This window comes from Saccopteryx bilineata, chromosome 3 (assembly GCF_036850765.1).
Source record: "Saccopteryx bilineata isolate mSacBil1 chromosome 3, mSacBil1_pri_phased_curated, whole genome shotgun sequence".
Lineage (NCBI taxonomy): Eukaryota > Metazoa > Chordata > Mammalia > Chiroptera > Emballonuridae > Saccopteryx > Saccopteryx bilineata.
In genome coordinates, this window is record NC_089492.1 from 316,046,571 (window position 1) to 316,070,142 (window position 23,572).

A 23,572-nucleotide genomic window follows, 5' to 3' on the forward strand; every position below is an offset into this window, starting at 1 on the left:
TCTGGCACCTAATTCTTTGTGTAAAAGATCTTTCTGCACAAATGTTCATGGTAGGATTACTTGTAACCACTCAAAATTAGAGCTCTCTCTCTTGATTATAATGTATAAAATACATTATATTTTCTTCGCAGAATTTGAGACCTTTCTTCCAGACATATGATGCCAGCTTGGCTCAAATAAATTTATAAATTCTCCACAGGTTTGGGTGTACTTACTTTGACAGGGCCCAGGAGCAACTGTTTCCTCAGGAGTCCCTGTGCTGCTCTCCACCCAATGCCTGGCACCACCAATGAGCGAGTGAGGTCACCACAGAAAGGCCCCACAGGCAGAGGACAGAGGCTGCCCAACTGTAAGGGGTCACAAGTACAGGCTCAACCAATAAACACAGAAAGAGAGGGTCTCCCTGAAATTGTATCCTAAGTACCAGGGAGCACAAAGCCACCTGATTTGTTGGCACAGTCCTGTCTTCTCAGAACATGCAGGAATCCTCCCCATTCACACCCAGGTCTTTCTGAAACTTCTGGTCTTGGGTCTCTGTCCCTGAAAGCAAATGTCAAACTAGTGACAACCTGAGATAGGAGAGTCCCCTATGCAGTCATCACCCAGACTGAACCCTTCTCATCTACAGAGTCACCTCTGTGACCAGAGGTGGATTTTTTTTTATAAATAAATTTTTATTTTAATAGGGTGACATCAATAAATCAGGGTACATATATTCAAAGAAAACATGTCCAGGTTATCTTGTTATTCAGTTCTGTTGCATACCCATCACCCAAAGAGAGATTGTCCTCTGTCACCTTCTATCTAGTTTTCTTTGTACCCCTCACCCTCCCCCTCCCCCTCTCCCTCAGAGGTGGATTTAAGGGCGGCTGCACCAGGCATGTGCCCTGGGCCCTGACTTCTGAAGGGCCCCGCAAAACCCCAACTTTATACTTTTTTCTAATGACACCAAGTTCGGTTTCATATGTACAATTTTAACATAAATAGTACATAATATTTTTTATTTGTTTAAAAATATGGTTAACATGTATTTTTATTTTCCCTGTCTCTTTTTTTTAAGGGGCCCAATATTTTCTTCTGTGCCTGGGGCCTCAACTGACCTTAATCCGCCTCTGTCTCTGACCTTCCACTGGGAGGGAACCACCTTCCCAGAGCAACTGAGAACACGGGAAAGACCTGGTATCAGCTGGGTTTCTATGTCACAAACAGAAATAATCCCCAGGTTTAGGGACCCCCACAAGGCTGTCTGTGTGGTGCTGATAGACCCAAAATCAAGAACAACAGAGGTCAATACTGGGGTGAGCGGGTCATCCTCTCAGGGGGACACGTGCCCCCATCAGCACTGCTATTGCCAGTGTGCTCCAGAGGCCAGTAAGATCAGCCTCCCGTGAGAGCATTGTTTTTAAGTGAGAGGAGGAGAGATAGTGAGACAGATTTCCACATGAGCCCTGACTGGCAAGCCCCATCTGGGGATGATTACTGCTTGGACAAACCAAGCTATCCTCAGCACCCAGGGCCAACAATCAAACCATCAAGCCACTGGGTATGGGAAGGAAAGAGAGAGAGAAGGTGGAGAGGGAGGAAAAGAAAAGCAGATGGTTGCTTCTCATGTGTGCCCTGATTGGGGATTAATCCCAAGATGCTTACACATCAAGCCAACACTCTATCCACTGAGCCAACCGGCCAGGGTCAGAATGTGCAGAACCTTCTTGTGCAAAGGAGAGAGGGAGGGGCTGTTCTACCCTCAAATCTTGGGATCTCATTCTGGCTGGGCATCCACTTTAGCTAAATGGCTGCTGAAGCAGCATTTCTAAGGTGTCACATGGGCATTACAAACTTTACAGTTTCCCTTGTGATCCAATGCACAGTGGAGGTGACATCCCTGTGACAAGTTTTCCTGAGGTAGCCCCAAAACACCTGTTCTGGAGGGAAAAGTCAAATGTGAAAGAGAGAGGGCTGTGGAGGAGACAGCTGTGCACCTGACAGGGGACTGTGGGAACGCCTGGGACCTGGGCGCCACAGGCTTGTGCTTTTCCAGTGTGAGTGCGTGTGCTTGTGTGTGTTTGCGCAGAGGCCTCAGCATTTCCAAAAGAACTGAAATATTTTTAAAAACTTTAAATTGAAAGGAGGGGACAGTGGTGGCAGGAATGAGGGGACAGAGTGGGAAGGTCCTGGGCACAGACCCCGCCCCCGGGCCCACATGACCAGGGAAGTTACCTTGTCCCAGGAGTAGTCCCCGCTCACAGGGCAGAGGGACAGCAGATCCCATCAGTCTGGACAGAGCTGCCTATGAGCCTTACTGGACCCCAAGCTCTTCTCACATAGGGTGGGACAGAGCAGGCAGCAGACATCATGGAGTCCCCCTCAGCCACTGCCAGAAGAAGACTTGTTCCCTTCCAAGGGCTCCTGCTGGCCGGTAAGGAGGGGAGAGTCCCTGGGGGTAAAGGGGAGGATGTGAGACAGAGATTGGCAGGGGTCTCCTGGGGAGGGCAGCGCTCTGAGGGGCACAGAGGGCTTCTGTTTGAACCTGAGGGGAGGGGACAGGGGAGCAGACTAGGGTGGGGGAGGGGCTCAGCTACAGGAAAACCTCATGACCTGACAGTCGTGAGCGGCAGGAAGACCTCGATTGTTCATTTCCTAAGTTATTCATCACTGAATACTAGATTTTGAAAACTGATTGTAATAATAACAACTTATGTCAGGTGACACCAGAAAACACTTAACCAGGGGTGCTGACCATTGTCCTTACCACCAACCTCAGAAATGGGCAGGAGGTGCCGGGCCCTGGGCTCACTCCTCATTCACCCACAGGTGTGTGCAGCCTGCTGCGGGCCCTGGGCAACAACAGGAGCAGACAAGCCCCTCCCACATGGAGCTCCTGTTCTATGGGGGGGAGGTGACAAGGAAAGATCTAGATGTGAGGTCAGCTACCCACCAGTGTCATAGAGGGAACAGAGCAGGGACAGTCAGAAACTGAAGACAGAGAGACTTTAGAGGAGGTAGTCAGCCAAGGTGTCTCCCAAGATGTCCCTGAGTGTCAGCAGGGGTCTGAGGGCAGTGAGGGGGTGAGCTGGGTGACACCTGGGGAAAGTATTCAAAATAAAAAAATAACAGATTCAGAGGTGCTGAAGTGATGGTGGCCCTGACTCCTGACCTTGACCACAGGAGACACACTCACAGTTACACACACACACACACACACACACACACAGTCACACCACACACCCCCAAGGCTGAGCAATGAAGAGACCAGCTCAGGACTCAGGGCCACATCTCTCCGTCCCAATACACAGATCCCATTCTTGATCCATTTCTCTCTTCCCTCCTAGTCTCACTCTTCATTTTCTGGAGCCCACTCACCACCGCCCAATTCTCTATTGTATCCACCAATGTTGCTGAAGGGAAGGATGCACTTCTACGTCTCCTCAATAAGCCTCCCAATGCTGTAAAATTTAGGTGGTTCAGGGGGGAAGAAGTAACTTACAGTAGTTTTATTGGATCTCTGGCTATAATCCCACAAGCACATGCAAAAGGGCCTGCAGACACCGGTCGAGAGAAATTTAACAGAGATGGCTCCCTGAAGATAAAGAAAGTCACCCTGAAGGATGCAGGATACTACACTGTGGTAGCTTTCCTTCCAGGAAAAAAAAAGGAAATCGGATTTGGACGGCTCAACGTATACCGTGAGTGATTGCTCTCTGACCTCTGGGTGTCAGGTGGGGTGAATTCTACTCCACACACAGGACAGACAGCCCTGGGCTCTGCCTCCACCTGCATCACGGCCCAGGTTGGGTTTGGGCATTTAGTGCAGGACACACACAGTGGAGACAAACTTCCTAATATCAGAGTCCCCTTCCCGGGTTTTGCCCCTGCAGACATTCACCGCAGAGAGAGGGCCATTCTGACGGGAGTAACTCAGTGGAGCGGTGAACCAGTTTCAGTCCAGCCCCTGGGCCCCTCCCCATGACCATGATCCTGAGAAAGACCCTGCAAGGCTTGGTCAGGGCGTGGCTTGCAGAGTCTTTGGAATTCTGGCACAAGGACAGGCTCCCTGTCCCACCAGGGGTGGAAACATATGTCTCAGAGTCTTTGCTGCTCTCTAGAGAAATATTCCTTCCTGTAATTGGTCTTAGGCCTTGGATATTGATGGTACTTTGCACATTTGCAAGAATTTTAACTTCTTTTCAAATTGTTATCTCATAACCACCAACCATAAGTCATTCACAGGGGCCAGAATTTCAGCCCATCCATCTCCCTCTTGTGGTCTGTCCCCCCATCTGCATTTGCACAAGTCCTCACCTGCCCTCAGCACAGGGAGAATGACTCTATGCCCAAAGAGACAGAACACAGTTCTGCTGCCACAGTCAGCTCCTCCTGGCACTGCTCTTTTATAGTTTATCCCTTGGACTCTGTTCTGTCATTTATTGGCTCACTGGCTTATGTCAATCACACTCACCTGGGAGGACCTGACCCACCTCTTGGGCCAGGGGCCTGAGTAATCAACTGACTACCTGCTTGCTCTTGATCCCCATGTGTTATTTCTGCTTGAACCCCAGTCTCGAGGATGTCATGGGAAATGATGCTTCATAGATATACCCCTGGGCTGGATGATGGAGGCCTGTGCAACTTGAAGGGATGACCCCTGGTTGGCCCAGTGGTCAGCGGTCAGTGAGGTGATCTCTGAGTCCCTGTCCTGTGTCTTTCCATGACCAAACCCTGATACTTAACTGACAGCTGAGAAAGTCTGTGCTTTCCCCCAGACGTAGAGCTGGAGGCTTGACATTCTCTGAGCACTCAAATCCCCACACATCTGTCTTGTGATACGCACACCTCCTTATTCTTAAGGACTCAAATTGACTGAGAAGTGAGAAGTGCCACCTGGATGAGTAGTGGCGCAGTGGGTAGATCACCAGCCTGGGATGCAGAGGACTCAGATGTAAATCCCCAAGGTCACTGGCTTGAGCAGTAGGCTCACCAGCTTGAGCACAGGGTCGCTGGCTTGAAGCCCAATGTCACTGGCTTAAGCAAGGCATCACTGACTCAGCTGTAGCCCCCTAGTCAAGGCACATATGAGAAAGCAATCAATGAACAACTAAGGTGCCGCAATGAAGAATTGGTGCTTCTCATCTCTCTCCCTTCCTGTCTTTCCTATCTGTCTCTCTCTTTAGCTTAAAAAAAAAGTAAGAAGTGTCAACTCTGGTTGAAGAAGGCTTTGGAGGACTCAGAGGTATCACACAGAGCAATGTTCTCTCTGTTGTCTGTAGAGTAGAGTTACCCACACACAGCATCTCAGGCAACAAGTCCAACCCTTGAAGTTTTGATTTGCATTTTCCTATTAATACTGATATACATCTTTTCACATGCTTATTGTCCCATATGTATATCTTCTTTAAAGAAATGTCTATTCAAGTGCTTTGCCCATTTTAAAATCAGGTTATTTGGTTTTGTTGCTCTTCCTGAAACTAGGTCAGAGGTCACCTGGGATGATCTGGGGTCAGAGAGGAGGTGTAGCTTTTTCCTTACATATTGTCACACAATAAAAAACAATTGTCCCCCTTTGAACTTTACAGAGCTTACTGTAAATAGTGAGTGGCTGAGATTTCTATGGAGGCAGCAAGGTCTCCGGCCCTAAACCTACTCTCAATGAGTGATATTCTCTGTTTCTTTACAGAGCCTGTGAGAGTGCCCACCCTCCTGGCCAGCAACACTGAAGTCACAGAGAATAAGGACTCTGTGGTCCTGACCTGCTACACAAATGCACTCTCCACCCAATGGTTCTTCAACGGCATGAGTCTGCAGCTCACGGATAGGATGAAGCTGTCTTCGGACAGCAGAACCCTCACTATCGACCCTGTCAAGATGGAGGATGCTGGCAGCTATCAGTGTGAAGTCTCCAACCCAATTAGTACCTGTGAAAGTGCCCCTGTTGAGCTGGATGTGAAATATGAATGACTGTCTTTCCTTTCTTCATGTTATTAAATTCTGAATAAATTTCATTGCACCATTTAACTAGATTTGTTGTGAAGGTGGGAAGTAATTAGAAGTCTTGAGTCAATAAACACTCAAAAATGTGGGTTGACATTGTCATTAGTATTGACTTAAGGGCACATTCCACTTGAGATCTTACCTCTAGTTGCTCTCAGTTGCATCATCTCCACAGTGGAGGTAACACCAAGTCCCTCAGAGGATGGGCAGAAGTCATGTGATGGCTGATGGGAGCATTTGATGAGCTCACAGGAATCTGAGCTTTGTCCCTTCTCTGGGGAGATGTGTGGAGGGTAACTGGACGCTCCTGTGGACAAGAATGGACAGGAGGACACCCATGTGGGTAGAAACACTGACATTTCTGATTTCTCCAAAAGAAAATTTCTAAAGTTTTTTTGAGTATTCTCATTTTTATGGCAATAGACCTGCATGAATTCATTGTGACTCTGTCCTCTTTGTTAATAGAGTAAAATTGGAAAGGTTGGTAACACAACAAAGGCTTTGGCTCAAGCATCCTAGTTCAGACTAATGCCCACAGAGCTAGAAAAGACTTCAACTTTTATGGAACTAAGTTTGACCTGATGGGTATTTTGGTGTCTCTTGGAGAAGAGGGCATCACCCAAAGCTAAAAAGACTGCAGGTAGAATGTGAGGGTGAGGCTTCCCAACCTCAAGAGCTGTTACAACTTTCATCTTAGGTCTCTTATGAAAATCTGTACTTAGGTAACTAGTCAGACAAAGCAAGTGACACCAGCCATGTTGTAGAATGTAGAATACTCTTCTTTCTCGGAGATGATATTTGATCAAAGGGAAAGTGACTGTAGAGAGAAATGTAATGGAAAACTCCAGAATACAGCCTTGTATCAGATTTTGGCCCTTCTCAGGGACCTGCAGCTATTTTGGACTTGTTTATAAGTGGCTAGGAATTTTCACCTCTTTTTAAATGGCAGGAACTAATGGAAATGCAAACTGGGTTAGCTGAAAGAGATTTAGTTGTTTCTCTCCACTATGCAGAAAGTAGTTCGTTGTGACCTGGAGGCAATATTGTTCCCTCAAAGTCACTCACCTTTACACAGGTTCTTCTGTTATAAAGTACCCGTACCTCAATTCCGCAGGTTTACATAGAGACACCAAGTCCAGATGAATTTTGAAGAGTTTTATTAGAGGAGGAGATTTATTAAATATGCTGGCCACATATAGCTGACATGGGGCAGCTGTTGCAAACCCAAATCATGTGCCCCAAAAATATTTCAGGGGCTGTTTATATACCCTTGATCACACATGGGCAGGGGAGAGCATGACATCATGGCACAAGCTCACAACATTTGTTTAGGGGATATACCAAAACATTAAGACTTTCAAGGTAACACAATCAAAGATGCTTATAAATCTTTTAGGGTTCATCTTCCCTGACTAGCCTAGAGGTATTCTACTTTCAAGATTCCAGGAAGGGGGTGGAACTACAATCAATGCAAGGTGGTATGTAAATTCTGTCTCCTATTGAAAGAGAAGAAGTTTTTTGGTTAACCTTTATTTTAGATTTAAAACTAAATGACCCATTGTTCTTTCAGGCCAGTAACTTCTATATTCTTCTCCCTCCCTTCTCCAAAGAAAGGATGGGACAGGAAAGCATGACCTTTCCTCCTAGAATATCAATATTAATTTTTCAGCTTTTTGGTACCTTACTACAATCCCCACTGGTTTTATTTCCTGAATCAAATCCTTAGTTTACTGAAGAGCATGACGCTATTGTGTAGAAATATTAACTTATAACATGTAACAGATATTTAACAGGCAGAATTAATAACAATACAGTTCACTAAAGAAATAATATCAATAAAATTGATATTATTGATCAATTTTCTATAAACTGTACAAACCTTTTGTAACTTACATAAAATTAATTGGCTTTTATAACAATTTACTTTTAGTCAGAAATCTTAATTTTAAAACCTTTAACCTTTAGTGACAATTAAACTGGCTTTCATTTTACCTCAGTTTTTCTTTTTCCTAAGAGTCTGATTAAAGAGGGAGTCCTTAGTGAGTTTCTTTATGCATTTGCCATATATAGACCAACCAGCTTCTGGTTGTGGTTGGAGTAGGGCATGCTATCCTTCTACTTTGGCAGCAGTGGGAGTGGTCAGGATCATGATGTGTAGACTCATCTACGTGGGGGTCAGTCCTTGGGTGATGTACTGGATTTCCTGGCAATGTTGGAAACACCTCTTGGACAGCCTTTTGAACAGCTTGCTGAGTAACCTGAAAACCCTACAAGTACTTAAGAAAGGGGTGGTTACCTTTTCTTTACAATTTGATTCATGCATTTTACTTGCCCTGAACATTTTGTGGTCCATTGGCACAATGTAACTTCAAATTAGTTTCTAATTAATATTGGATTCCTTTCCTACCAGCTTTGATACAGTGGATACAAATGCAGGCCTGACACTAGAATGGGCAAGCTAAACCTGGAAAGAATTCTATATAGTAACTTCCTAACAACTGTCACTGTGCCCTATTTTAGAAGGAAAAGCTTTTATTTATTTATCAGTTATTTATTAAAGTTTATTTCTGATGTTTACCTGGGAAAATTCCTTTCTCCCTGTTTCTTTCTTATAATTTCCTTATTTTTCTTAGTATTCACTTGGACACAAACTAAATACTCAGATATTATGCCTTTTATAATAGATTCTAAATCTGGCTTCTCTAATTATCCCTTTCCTGTTGGCAAAATCTTTTTCTAATTGATTTCGAATAAACCTTTGGCAATAAGGGTCCCAAAACCCCATTTGAACTATTATGTTCTGATTTTGAGGCAGACTGGAAAAATATAAATAAACAATAAGATTCAAACAGCTAATGTTAACAAGTACTATAACAAGTGTCCTATTACAATAAAGTGACTAAAGCCTACTATATTATTAAACAAAATTCTAACCCATATAGTAGGATTCAAAATAAAATTCTTACAGTCTTAAATGTCCTTAACATGTTAACGTAATTTCACTGTCTATGTTGACACTATTATTGCTTTATATTATTTGTAAATGTAATTGAATTCCCACTTCAGTCTGAGAATTGTCCCAAAGAGCAGGAGTCACACATATATTCAGGAAAAGTCCACAAGGCACTGGAGTTGTGTTCACATTCTACACTCTACAGTTAAAATATAAGTCCTAATGACCACTGCTTCTTAACTGAAATTACGAGAAGTTCCCAGCCTAAAATAGGCATAGGGGCATTGAGACAAGAGGAATAAAGGAGACACTACACATTAAACAAAGCAACAGAAATAAGACCGTCAATACCCACAATAGAGATCTTTGAGAGATAAATAAAACTTGAATATTAAGCAAGGCATATAAGTGGCCCTAGTGCTTACAAGAAATGAGATCAGTTTACCTGCTACTTGGAAGAAATACCTTAGGCTTGTCCATGGTGATGTGAGATGGGGCCAACAGCCCTGAGCACCTTTAGCCTTCAGTGGCAAGTTCCAGTAGACTGGGCAAGGTCAGGTCACAGGTGGCTGGATTAGGGCTGGAAGAGACTGAACCCTCCCTCCATGGAGCAAGGGGGCAGTTTACCTTCTAGTGTCCCTTTTTCTCACAGCAGAGGCATGTCCCCAGGTGGGGGCCAAGAAGCCTGGAAGGCCTCAGCTCAATGACCTTCTTTTCCACTCTTGAAGCAGGGCCCTGATGGAATCCTATAAAGCCCCTTTGGGGCATTGGAGCCTTTAAGGGCATATGCCAAAAGCTGGTGTTTTCCTGATCTCTTTTGGGCTCTATTTGCCTTATATGTTCCTATTTTGATCATTACAGACCTTAGAAGCCATGCTCAGAAGATCTCGCTGAGAGGCTTGAGGGCCCGTTTCTGTCTATATAAATTTTTGAGAAAAGACAAAAACAGCGTTATTAGTTGGATCAAATAAAAGAGGGTTAGAAGTTTGCAAGAGAAACAGGTTTGGTGTCTTTTAAGATTCCAGAGTCTCTTTGCTGCTGAATAACTCAGTACATTAGCATTCAAAAGAAATTTTAAACAAAAAGCATGATAAATTTCCAGGAGTTCCAGGATACAACTCCTTTTCTTATATTACCTAGCATTGAACAATGTTGTTTCAAAATGATAATAAACTAAATAGTATACAAAAAGACATTATTAATCATTATTACTTTTTTAATATTTAAACTAAGATTTCATTATTACAGGGCTATAAGACAGCAAATAAAAAGAATTGACAAAAAGGCCTTTGAAATAATATATACATTTCTAACATGAAAAATATTTTTACAAAATAAGGGATTCTTGGTACAAACTACCCAGCTGACAAAGAGATATTAACTCTTTTGACTCACAGTAATTTACACTATTAAGTCAACATGAGGGGCGGGATGCCTAAGGGGGAAGCAGACTCCAAGAACTGGGAGTGGAGTCTGTCACTTTTACCTTTTTTTTTCCTGCCTTTTTTTTTTTCAGCTAAGCTATTAGCAAGACAATAGGTTTTTCCCAAGTAGGACTTTAATCCAAACCACTGCCTGCAACTAACTGCCTTGCTTTGAGTAAATACAATTTTCACAAAATTATTTTTCTAATAGTGGGTTGCTTTAGCCTATATAAGGTTTTCCATCTTTCCCGCAATTTCCTAAAAATTCTTTTTACAATTTTTACTATTATGGCTAACGCAGTGGGTCTTCCCTATGAACTCCATGCCTCTCTCATCAGATAACAATTATGCCACAGGAAGGAATTGGAAGTCTTGAAGAGACCTCAACACCCACCCCCCCAGCCCCGGGGGAGAGTGTTGGAACCTTTTTCTAATTTTTTTACACCAGTGGAGAGCAACAAGCCATCATCCCCAACCCATGGAGGGCTTGTCTCTAATAATTCTATTCCCTATAATTCTATTATTCATGCTTTTATCACTCCTTCTGGAGTTGCAATTTATTTCAAGAAACTGATAACTAGCAAGGTCCACACCCGTGGTTTGTTAATTTCTAATTTTTTTTTCTCTAAGATTTTTCTAAAGCAAAGTTTTAATTTTTAATATTATTTTTACCCTGTATTATCAAATGGGAAAAACCTTTTCTGGTCAGTAGGTGGATATCTGATTATTTGAAACTAGTTTTTATTCCATATTTCCTTTAGTTACCTTATCCTTACTCTAGTGCCCTTCCCCCTATTCCTACTGTTACCACAGGCTCTCGGGGTTCAATGAAAAAGAGCCGTGGCCCCATCAGTCCTTGAGGTTTAGGACCTTAGAACTTCTCTTGGCTGCTTGTAATATGGGACATTTAATTTTCCAATGTCCCTCTTTTTTGCAATACGCACATTGATTTCTTCCCAATGGAGTCCTAGTCCCTCTCAAATCGGTTTCTTCTTCCCCTTCCTAATTTTGCTCCCATGGGGGCCCCTTATCTTTAAAAGAGTTTGACTCTTGGAGCGCTGCTACTACTACTTTAGCTATTATTTTATCCAACCTCAATTGTCTCCCTATTATGAAAAACTTTCTGGGCTATTGAAATTAACTGGGACTTACTCATGCCCTCAGACCCTTCTAGCTTTTGAAGTTTCCTTTTTAATATCTGGGGCTGACTAAGTCACAAAAGCCAAATTAATAGCCAAGCTATTTTTTGGTAGCATCCGGGTCTATGGGGTATACACCCGGTATGCTTCACAAAGGTGTTCAAAAAATGCAGCAGGGGATTCCTGCTGATCCTGGATAATTCCAATAATCTTCGAGAGGTTGGTGGGCTTTCAGACCACAGCCTTCAGCCCCGATAAGAGATACTGGTAAAAAGCATCCAACGAGGCTTTTCCTTCTGGAAGTTGTGACCGCATTGGAAGTCTAGTGGAAGGGAAAGCTGCTTCGATGTGGTCCCTATTTTCCTCTACTGATCCTCCTCTCATATTTAATACCTAAGGCTACCAATTACAAAATTAAAACTACTTTAGGAAAATCCAGAAATTAATGCACTAATAAAAGCAAGAAAGATAAGACAGATAATTAACTAGCACCTAGAATAAAAGGTGTTTGACTATAGAGGACATAAGACAAGAAGTAGGAACCAACAGAAGAGAATAATTCCTTCAGGGGATAAGTCAGAGTGCCCTGAAGCTTTTGAATCCAATAACAAAGAGAATACACAGTACACCATTTAGGATTGCTTTTCAGTCAGAAACTTCCAGTTTTTGACACAAAAACTCAAGCCAGGCCTTAAAAACAGACACATTTAGACATTAAACAAAGGAATTCACATAAACAAACAAATAATGAGCGCACTTTATTTCAATTAAAATAATACTGGATATTTTGACAAACAAAGACAAAGCTTCATAGATGAGGGAAGGTTTCCCCCTAGTGGCCTTTCATGTGTATGTAGGTTGTGGCACCAGAGACTCCTTTATACCAGGGGTTTCAGACAGAAACAAGGAAAGCAAAGAATGAGATCTCTAGCTGCCTCCAGAAGTTTGGGGTCTCCACTCAGTCCCCTTAATTGTCTTTCTAGAGAAATGTACAAATGTGTAAACAAAAATAGACATCTTTGAAAGCCCGAGGCAGGACTGAATAACCTGGTTAGTTCAGCTCAAACTAATTGTCCTTCTAGAGTACAACTAAATGTGCAAACACAAACGAACATCTCTAGAAGCCTGCTTTCCAGAGTACAACTAAATGCATCACAGAAAATCCTAAGGCAGGACCAACAGACCTCTTACCAATGCCTCGGTCTTTGGAGAATCCACAGGGAGACTAGTGTCAACTCAGTGAAGCCGAAAACTAACTCTACCTACATACCTCCGAAGTCTCAACTCAGCAAAGCAGAAGATTTGCTACCTACTCATATCTGGAGTTACAACTCAGTAAAACCACGGATTTGCTTTACCTACAAAATTCCAGAGTTACAACTCAGCAAAACAAAAGATTTATCTCACCTACATATTTCAGGAGTTTCAACTCAGCAAAGCAGCTCTGAAGGTCCTACCTACACACTGGAGTTCCACATCTCCAGAGTCACAACTCAGCAAAGCCAAAAATCCACTTTGTCTACATTTTAGTCTCAAACAAATTTGACCGGTACCAGTACCAAACAGAAAAGTAAAAGCAAGAATACAGAGGAAAGCCAGAGTTCAGTAAAGCCAGAGAGTTGCTTTACCTACCTCCTTGATTTCTCTGCCAAATTGTTCAAATTGTTGAATTTGGGAACCAGCGGTGTCTACCAGAGAACTGTCCGGACCCACAGGAAAACTGGGAGCCCTGAAAACATCTCTGGTGGTGCCTCTTCTCAAGATTCAAGTGGGGTAGGGCTGCTCCCTGGAAAGACCAGCCAATTCGGGGTGTCACTATCGGGTGATGCAAAACACCACAGCCCTGCATTAGGTGCGAAATGTTGTAAAGTACTCATACCTCAGTTCCACGGGTTTACGTAGAAACACCCAGTCCAGATAAATTTTTAAGAGTTTTATTAAAGGAGGAGATTTATTAAATATGCTGGCCACATATAACTGATATGGGGCAGTTGTTGCAAACCCAAATCATGTGCCCCAAAAATATTTCAAGGGCTTTTTATATACCCCTGATCACACACGGGTGAGGAAGAGCATGACATCATGGCACAAGCTCACAACATTTGTTTAGGGGATACACAGAAACATTAAGACTTTCAAGGTAACACAATCAAAGATGTTTACAAATCTTTCAGGGTTCATCTTCCCTCAGTAGCCTAAAGGTATTCTACTTTCAAGATTCCAGGAAGGGGGTGGAACTACAATCAATGCAAGGTGGTATGTAAATTCTGTCTCCCATTGAAAGAGAAGAAGTTTTTTGGTTAACCTTTATTTTAGATTTAAAACTAAATGACCCATTGTTCTTGCAAGCCAGAAACTTCTATAGTCTTCTCCCTCCCCTCCCCAAAAGAAGGACAAGACAGGAAAGCCTGACCTTTCCTCCTAGAATATCAATATTAATTTTTCAGCTTTTTGGTACCTTACTGCACTTCCTAGGCTACAGGCTTCTGACCTTCATTTTTTAAGACAATTTTATTTCTAAATATAATTGCAATTTGTAATTGCATTTTTTTTCCTCTGCCCTTTGAAAAATACATAATCTTCCCAAATGCTTCTGGCCATATTATGACCCTGAGTATCTGTCTCAATGGCTTAGGTGGATCACTTTAAAATGTAATCCTCCTAGTGGCTTTGTGTCCCAGTATCTGGGGGAAAATAGAAGCATAATTTGGGTGGGGGGAGTTTACAACCAAGATGTAAAGCAATCTCCTGCCAGTATTTTATGAGAAGTTTTATTTTTCTTTTATTAAAGCAAATTAACAAACACAGATGCCTATGATTACTTCTTTTGTACTTATACTATTCGCAGCTTTTTGTTTCAGGGATGTTGAGTTCCATCTCACTGCCCTATTGCTTGTCCTGAATAGTCTGTTTTGCCTCTTTCAATTTGTTCAAGGCATGTTTCACTTTGACAGCGCCAATCTGTAATTAGATGATCCTGTCATCTTGCTCACAGTGTCAATCCTTAGCATGTTTTCAAATATTCCAATTTCTTTTCTTATCGGGCTTCAATCCTAATAAATATTTCCAAATTTCTCCACTCGCTTCTGACATGGAGTCTGCAGTAGAAAATGACTTTACTGCTCATATCTTTCTGAGGCCTCCGGTTCTGACATGGGAGAGGGGACATGGGATAGAGAACAGGGCAAGAAGAAGATGGGGTTCCAGTGGGAGTCCAGGAGTGTGGAGAGAGATGAGAAGTACCATAGAATTAAAGCCACAATGAACAGAAAATTATCTGAGGTTGTTTGGGAATTTGAGTCAGGAAGGGCATTGGAGTGTGAGGTAGTCAGATTAGGAGAGGGGATGGAGCCTGGGGACAGAGGAAAATGCAGGGCAGGCTTGGGGTGAAAACTCAATGGAGGCAGTGGTGGGATTCAAATAATTTAACAACTGTTTCTCTGCCCTAAGGACTGTATAAAGTATAAAAAATGATATACCAAAAGGTAGTTTATTATTTCACCATTTAATACTTAAATAAGAACAATAAACGAGGTACACAAAACTAGATATGTTATAAAAAAAAAAAAAGCGAGCTTTAAAATATTATATTGCCCTGGCCGGTTGGCTTAGTGGTAGAGCGTCAGCCTGGCGTGTGGAAGTCCTGGGTTTGATTCCCAGCCAGGGCACACAGGAGAAGTGCCCATCTACTTCTCCACCCCTCCCCCTCTCCTTCCTCTCTGTCTCTCTCTTCCCCTCCCACAGCCAAGGCTCCATTGGAGCAAAGATGGCCCGGGTGCTGGGGATGGCTCCTTGGCCTCTGCCCCAGGCGCTAGAGTGGCTCTGGTAGCGGCAGAGCGACGCCCCAGAGGGGCAGAGCATCGCCCCCTGGTGGGCAGAGTGTCGCCCCCTGGTGGGCGTGCCGGGTAGATCCTGGTCGGGCGCATGCGGGAGTCTGTCTGACTGTCTCTCCCCATTTCTAGCTTCAGAAAAATACAAAAATATATATATATATTATATTAATGAAAAAATATTAAATAATACCTGGCAACAAGCAATAAAACTATTATTTGAGATATTTCCATATTGCTCCTTGATTGGCATCCTCACTTGAAATTTTCTTCACTTTTATCCAAGCAGCATCAGCTGTGTGATTTATTCTTAACCATCTTTTCACTGTAGGAGTAGGGTTCCAGTCCTTTATAGTTAAGGTAGGCTGGTTAGACTAATAGTCATCTATTTGATATATCAGAAACAGGCGACTTCTCCTCTCTGAACACGTTTATTTTTGCAAAAGCCCTTTCTGTTTCTGCTGAACTTACAGCAATTGTTCTGATGATATTTTTAGCTCTTTGAACACTTTCAGGAATTGCAAAGTTCTGGGAATTTTTAAAAACTTTTTTCACAAATCTCGATAATCATATCAATTTGGTAATTTAAAATGTCATTAAATACATTAAAGCATTGTTCTTCAGCTGCTTTTCACCATTTAATACTAAATAAGAACATTTTCATGGACTACTACTCCTTTAATATTCCAGTAATCTGGCTCCAAAAAATTGAGAAATTATAATTTATTCCTATCTTGAAATTGGCTACAACTTGTGTAAGGCCAGGAGCCGCCATCGTGGCCATTCACATGCAGGTTCCCATTGGATTCGGGCAGACGATAAAGAAATGGGGGAGTCAGAGGATGGGGGGCCATCCTATTTATTGGTGTCTCACCAAGACAGGCAAACCACAAAAGAAGACTAGGGAAAAGCAGAAAACCAGCTTTTCCCATGAAGGGCAAGGGATCAGGGAAGCCCCTGCAATCGTGATAGCAGGAACTGGGTGAGCCAGCTCCTGGTCTGTCCCACTTTATAGTGTAGAAAACCAAAATCCCTTAATCCAATATACAAACAAGGAAGTCTCCGATACAAGTCACTTATCCAAGGCATAATTGGATTCCTCATGAGAGTGCACCACCCAGATCATACAATCAGTCAAGGGTGTGGGGAAAAGCTTAGTCCTAAAACCAAACCTTAGGCTACAACAGCCTGGCCTGCTTATAGCCTGTCCCCCACACCCAATATAAGTCACAAGCGAGCAAACATATATATCATATTTACAAACTTATTTGACCAACAACTTGCTTTTAAATGTTCACAATCCATAAGTCTTTTTTTCAAATTTATTATGATGTTTTCTAAAAGTCTGTCCTGAGAAAGCTCAACAAATCAATGATTATCTACAAATTCTATATTTTTGAAGGTTTCTGACATAATTAATTCATCAACCTTTTTTTATATAAACCCTTTTCCTTTCCAAACATTTGAAATGCTTTAATAGATTTTATCATGTTTTTCAGCCTTTATTATGTCTATATTTCTTGCTTTCAGTGCATTTGAAAGAAAAGAAATTTTATTTAAAATATGAATTATCAATTCCAAATCAGTTATAAAATATATATTTTCAAGATGGGCAACCACACCTAAGTATTTCATTTTTGAATAAAAATAGTGATGTAGCGCTGGATAAGTGCATCACACAGCTAGTGTTGACCTTAAACTATAGGCAGCCCATCTTGGTCCTAAAACTCTACCAATTTTTATAACTTCAGTTGTTGTAAGGTACCAAAAAGCTGAAAATTGATATTGATATTCTGGGAGAAAAGGTCAGGCTTTCTTACCAGGCTTTCCTGTCTCATTTCTCCTTTAGGGAGGGGAGGGAGAAGAATGTAGAAGTTTCTGGCTTGCAAGAACAATGGGTCATTCAGTTTTAAATCTAAAATAAAGGTTAACCAAAAAACTTCTTCTCTTTCAATAGGAGACAGAATTTATATACCACCTTGCATTGATTGCAGTTCCTCCCTGTTCCTGGAATCTTGAGGGTAAAATACCTCTAGGCTAGTGAGGGAAGATAAATCCTGAAAGATTTGTAAACATCTTTGATTGTGTTACCTTGAAAGTCTTAATGTTTCTGTGTATCCCCTAAACAAATGTTGTGAGCTTGTGCCATGATGTCACGCTCTCCCCTGCTGGTGTGTGATCAAGGGTATATAAGCAACCCCTGAACTATTTTTGGCACTGCACAATTTGGGCCTGATGCTCGTGTCAGCCATATGTGGCCAGCATATTTAATAAATTTTCTCTAATAAAACTCTTCAAAATTTATCTGGACTGGGTGTTTCTACATGAACTCAATGAAATGAGGTACAGTGCCTTTCAGAATCTGGGGTGCAGTACTTTATAACATATGGGGGCTTGTCCAGAATCCAGTGTTTTGCATCACCAGATCGAGATACCCTTAATTGGCTGGTCTCTCCTGGAAGCTGCTCAGCCCCGCTTGAATCTCGTGGAGAGGCGCACTACCTGAGACTTTTCAGGGCTCCCAGTCTTCCTGTGGGGTCAAGAATGTTCTTTGGTAGATGCCTCCTGGTTCCCAAATTCAACAATTTGAATAATTCAGCAGAGAAAATCAAAGAGGTAGGTAGAGCAACTTTCTGCTTTATTGAACTTTCTGGCTTTCCTTTGAACCCTTACTTTCACTTTTATGTTTGTAAACTAGTTTGTAGACTGTGTTGAACTAGAATGTAGGTAGAGTGGATTTGGGGTCTTTGCTGATTTGGGACTCTGGGGATGTGGAGTCCCCGGTGAGTAGGTAGGGCCTTCAAGACTACTTTGCTGTTTGTTACTAGTCTATAGTATTGCTTTCATTTTCCTGTTTAGGACTGGTACTGGTCTGGGACTAGTTGTAAGTAAGGTAAACTTGTGACTTATTATCTGTAATCCAGTGGGTAGGTAAAGTAGATCTCCTGTTTTGCTGATCTGGAACACTGGTAGTCTGTAGGTAAGGTCAATCTAGATGTATGGCCACTCTAGATTGGTGGTTTTATTAATCCATAATTCCGGTCTGTAGGTAAAGTAAATCTTTTGTTTTGCTAATCTGAAACTCTGGCAGCCTGTGGGTAAAGCAAACCTGTTGCTTTGTGTAAGGCCAGGAGCCATGGCTGTCACTATCAAAGCAGCTGCCTGGCCCATGCAGGTTCCCATTGGGGTTTACTCAATCTGCTGAAGGCCCGCGGTCATGGCACATATGAGAAAGCAATCAATGAACAACTAGGGTGTCGCAACGAAAAACTGATGATTGATGCTTCTCATCTCTCTCCATTCCTGTCTGTCTGTCCCTATCTATCCCTCTCTCTGACTCTCTCTGTCCCTGTAAAAAAAAAAAAATCTACCTTCAGGGTGCTCTATCTGACTTCTCCCCTGAAGGAAGTTATTCTCTTCAGTTGGCTTCTTCCCTTTGTCTTGTGTAATAATTAATATCTCCATAGTCAAACACCCTTTTATTCCAGGTGCTAGTTAACTATCTGTCTTATATTTTTGTTTTATTGGTACACTAATTCTTAGATTCTCCTAAAACAAGTTTCAGTTTTGTAATAAGTAATAGCAACCAGGAATTCTAATCCCCAGATAATAAGGACAGTCTGGAATATAATAATTGGGAACCCAGATTGTCCTGATCAGTTTCCATACATTGACCTGTGGCTAAATATAATAATGAATCCACCACAGTGGCTTAAAAGCTTGCTCAATACAGAACAGGCTGGCAAGCAAGCGATTTAAATGAAAGAAAAGCAGAGCTCACAAACTGAAAGGGTTTTTACAAACTCTGGAGCAAAAGGACTAGCAAGTAAGCAGTTTGAGTGAGAGAAAAGCCAAGCGGCAATGCACGGTGTGCGGATGGATGGGGTGGGGCCGCAGCAGAGGAGAGGTGAACATACATACACGTGCCCCCTCCCCTCTCTGTCATTCTCCGGTCTCCGCCAGCACTACACCCGAGCAGAAGGCAAACAGTAAACAGCAAACCAAGAGACAAGCCCTGCCGCCTTTAGGTGCACGGTTAGGTTAGGATTTAGCTTGCTGTGTGCGGCAAAAATGAACAAACTGTAGGTGTAGACCTTGCTAGTTAATTGGCTGTTTCTTTAAAATTAAAAATAAGCCCTCTGTGAGTTGGGGATAGTGGCTTGTTGCCCTCCACTGGTATAAAAATGAGGAAAAGTTCCAACACTCTCCTGTGGGCGGAGAAGTTGTTGGAGTCTCTCCAAGTCTTTCAGTTATGTAGAAGACATAGAGTTCATAAGGAAGACCCACAGCATTAACCATAATGGTAAAAACTGTAAAAGGGAATTTTCAGGGAATTGTGGGGAAAATTGGAAACCTCATATAGGCTAACGCAACTCACTATTGGGAAAGTAACTTTGTGAAAATTGTATTTAGCTGCTCAGAGCAAGGCAGTTAGTTTACAGGTGGCAAATTGGTTCAAGTCCTGCTTCTGGAAAGCCACATTATCTTGCTAAGAGGCTTAGATACAGGACAAACTGCAGGGGAAAAAAAAGTGTAAAAGCAGCAAGCTCTCAGTTCTTGGAGTCTGCTTCTCCCTCAGGCATCCACTGCACCCCTCATGATTAAAATTACTGTTAAGTCAAAAGAAAATTAATATCTCATTGCCAGCCAGGTAGTTTATACCAAGAATCTCTTATTGTATAAAAGTATTTTTCATGTTAAAATGTACATATCATTTTAAAGCCCTTTTGTTAATTCTTTTATTTGCTGTTTTATAGTCCTGTAATATTGGAATCTTAGTTTAAATATTAGGAATTGTTAATAATATCTTTTTATGTAATATTAGTCATATCTTGGAATTCCTGCAAATCTATTTTTATCATGCTAATATACTGAATTATTTAGCAGTGAAGAGACTCTGGAATTCTAAAGGAGACACCCAAACCTATTTTTCTTGAATTGATCCAGCTAATAACGTTGCTTTTGTCTTTTTCCAAAAGTTTATATAAACAGATAAGGGCTCTCAAGCCCCTCAGCGAGATCTTTTGAGCATGGCTTTTAAGGTCTATAACAGGGGTCAGGAACCTTTTTGGCTGAGAGAACCATGAACACCACATATTTTAAAATGTAATTTCATGAGAGCCATACAATGATCCGTGTACATTATGCATTATCCAATAAAAATTTGGTGTTGTCCCGGAGGACAGCTGTGATTAGTTCCAGCCACCCGCAACCATGAACATGAGTGATAGGAAATGAGTGGATGGTAATACATGAGAATGTTTTATATATATATATATTGTATTTTTCTGAAGCTGGAAACGGGGAGAGACAGTCAGACAGACTCCCGCATGTGCCCGACCGGGATCCACCCGGCATGCCCACCAGGGGCGACGCTCTGCCCACCAGAGGGTGATGCTCTGCCCCTCCTGGGCGTCGCTCTGCCAAGACCAGAGCCACTCTAGCACCTGGGGCAGAGGCCAAGGAGCCATCCCCAGCGCCCGAGTCATCTTTGCTCCAATGGAGCCTTGGCTGTGGGAGGGGAAGAGAGAGACAGAGAGGAAGGAGGAGGGGGTGGAGAAGCAAATGGGTGCTTCTCCTATGTGCCCTGGCTGGGAATCAAACCCAGGTTCCCCGCACGCCAGGCCAACGCTCTAAAGATTTGTCTGCGAGCCAGATGCAGACATCTGTTCTTGCCTAATCCAGGATGTATCACTTCCATCTGTGATGGATGCTGCTCCCCATCCTGGTCTTATATTGGTGAGTGTGATAGGACCAGGTCATGATGAGGAGTTCTGGCTGCCTGGTCACATTATAGCCCATGTCAGACTCTCCAACTCCACTGAGGCCTAGAAGCTGGTCAGGAGCTGTTGTCCTATTGCTGTAGAAAACATGGCCTTGCTCCAAACCCTAGTCTGTATGTAATTCTCTTAATACATCCCAGCAGATGTTCCACAAGCACCTTTTATTCTTCTAATAAGGATTAGATAGAGGTACAAGTGCAGGAGCTTTTTGTTTACTCTGCAAAGTACATCCAGCATGGCCCAGACTATTGGAACCATAAAGCCTCAGTGATGCAACAGACCCCTAAATGGTCACCGATGTCACCACAGCTAATGCTTTGCTTACATTGTTGATCACTAGAACTGATCCTGTGGCTGGTGTCACTGTTATTATTGATGTCATAGTCTTAGAGCCTCGACATTAGCAGGCATCTACTTCTACCCTTTGGAGCACACATGTCTTACTAAGGCATTTTAAAAACTTGTCATTTTGTTCATCTTTGGCAGGAAAACCTGCATTCTCACTATTAAGAGTGACATTAGCTATAGGTCTGTAGGTTTTTCTGTGATTCCAGTTCAACATGGAACTGATTTGGAGTGTGAGCACATCCATATGCCTCGCGAGGGAAGGCTGGCTTCGTGGGCTCACAAACTGTGCCATCACCTAAAAGGGCCTGTGGTAGATTTAATACTCTGCTTTTGTCATCTTGAAATTTGTAATGACTTTTGAACACAAAGCCTTGCATTTTCGCTTGACATTGACTTTTCCTAGTTCTGCCCTTAGGAGTGACCTTGAGTTGGAAAAACTGGTTTGATTCCATTAGGTGGTGCAACTTGTAAAGTGACCATCAGAGGGCAGCACTACCCCAAGGGAACCTGGAGAGGCTGTGAAGGGATGTGCAGAGTTCTGGGATTTTTCTACTCCATTGTCTCATTATATGTGTCTGATGAACAGAACCACCTGTCGTCCACTGCTGTAGCTTACAGAAGGAAGGTTCTCTATCTCTGATGTACTTCAGAGATTTAAATTTAAAGAAATCACAGCTAGTTTGGCTCAAATATGAACAGCATTAAACAGACAATTAAAGTGTAGGCAATAAAGTTTACATTATGTATTGGTTTTTAGGAAAATACTGGAACAACAGGATGGAGAGAGAGAGTGTGTGTGTTGATCAGAGGAAAGAAAGCAGTTGAGTCCTCATCTTCTAGGAGAGAAGACCTTGGATTAAATCAGGGGTCCCCAAACTACGGTCCGAGGGCAACATGCGGCCCCCTGAGGCCATTTATCCGGCTCCCGCCGCACTTTCAGAAGGGGCACCTCTTTCATTGGTGGCCAGTGAGAGAGCACAGGATGCATCCTGTGTGCTGTATGTGGTGGCGCCACAAAGCACAGCGATGCGGGACGCACGCGTCAGGGCTCCGGAAGCGCGTCATATGACTTGTTACGGCTAGCATTGACAAATATGAAACCAGACACTGACCATCTCATTAGCCAAAAGCAGGCCCATAGTTTCCATTGAAATACTGGTCAGCTTGTTGATTTAAATTTACCTGTTCTTTATTTTAAATATTGTATTTGTTCCTGTTTTGTTTTTTTACTTTAAATAAGATACGTGCAGTGTGCTTACGGATTTGTTCATAGTTTTTTTATAGTTCGGCCCTCCAACCGTCTGAGGGACAGTGAACTGGCCCCCTGTGTAAAAAGTTTGGGCGACCTGTGGTGGCACAGTGGATAAAGCATCGACCTGGAATGCTGAGGTTGCTGGTTCAAAACCCTGGGCTTGCCTGGTCAAGGCACATATGGGAGTTGAAGCTTCCTGCTCCTCCCCCCTTCTCTCTCTCTCTCTCTCTCTCTCTCTCTCTCTCTCCCCCCTCTAAAAAAATGAATAAATAAATAAAAATAATTAAAAAAAAAAAGTTTGGGGACCCCTGGATTAGATAAAGCCTGAAAGTGAAAAAAACAGTAATTATTTTCAAAACATGTTATTCAGATGGCTTACCCAGAGGAGCCATTATGTTTGGGACAGATGTCCTCAGTGTGGCCCAGAAATGGAAGGCAGAAACTTCCTTCGATCTACCTGAAACAGGGCACACAGAGACACTGGTTTTATCATGGCAATATCTAGTGTTTTCACAAATACAAGAAAGAACATCCAACATAAAGGAGCAGGAAGTGGTTTTGCTCACACTGTGAATATCAGACATAAAATAATAATTTTATGTTCCAGCCACTGTGGGAGTCAAAGTCCCTTTTGGGTTGGAGGTGATCAGACCAAAAGAATATGCTCCTTCTCATCTGTACACACTGATTAAGATTTGTCTGAGAAGCCCAAGCTTTCTGGCGCTTTGTCCAAATGATCTATGATGGGCACCAACATGTTTTTTGTGATAGTTTTCTTTTCATTTTTATATCAGATTCACAGAATTTAAAAATTATAAGCCTTAGTTCATGAACCAGCCCATAAATAGTTTGCCTTTC

General features: G+C 42.5%; 1 protein-coding gene across 1 annotated transcript in view; it reads left to right on the forward strand.

Moving 5' to 3' along the window:
* The window catches only part of LOC136330208 (carcinoembryonic antigen-related cell adhesion molecule 1-like), a 112,253-nt gene that overhangs the window by 30,575 nt on the left and 58,106 nt on the right, over window positions 1-23,572 (forward strand). The window contains exons 3-4 of the mRNA XM_066266700.1: window positions 3,457-3,683; window positions 5,672-5,942. Of these exons, the coding sequence (XP_066122797.1) occupies window positions 3,457-3,683; window positions 5,672-5,942 (498 nt within the window). The remainder of the gene's footprint in view (window positions 1-3,456; window positions 3,684-5,671; window positions 5,943-23,572) is intronic.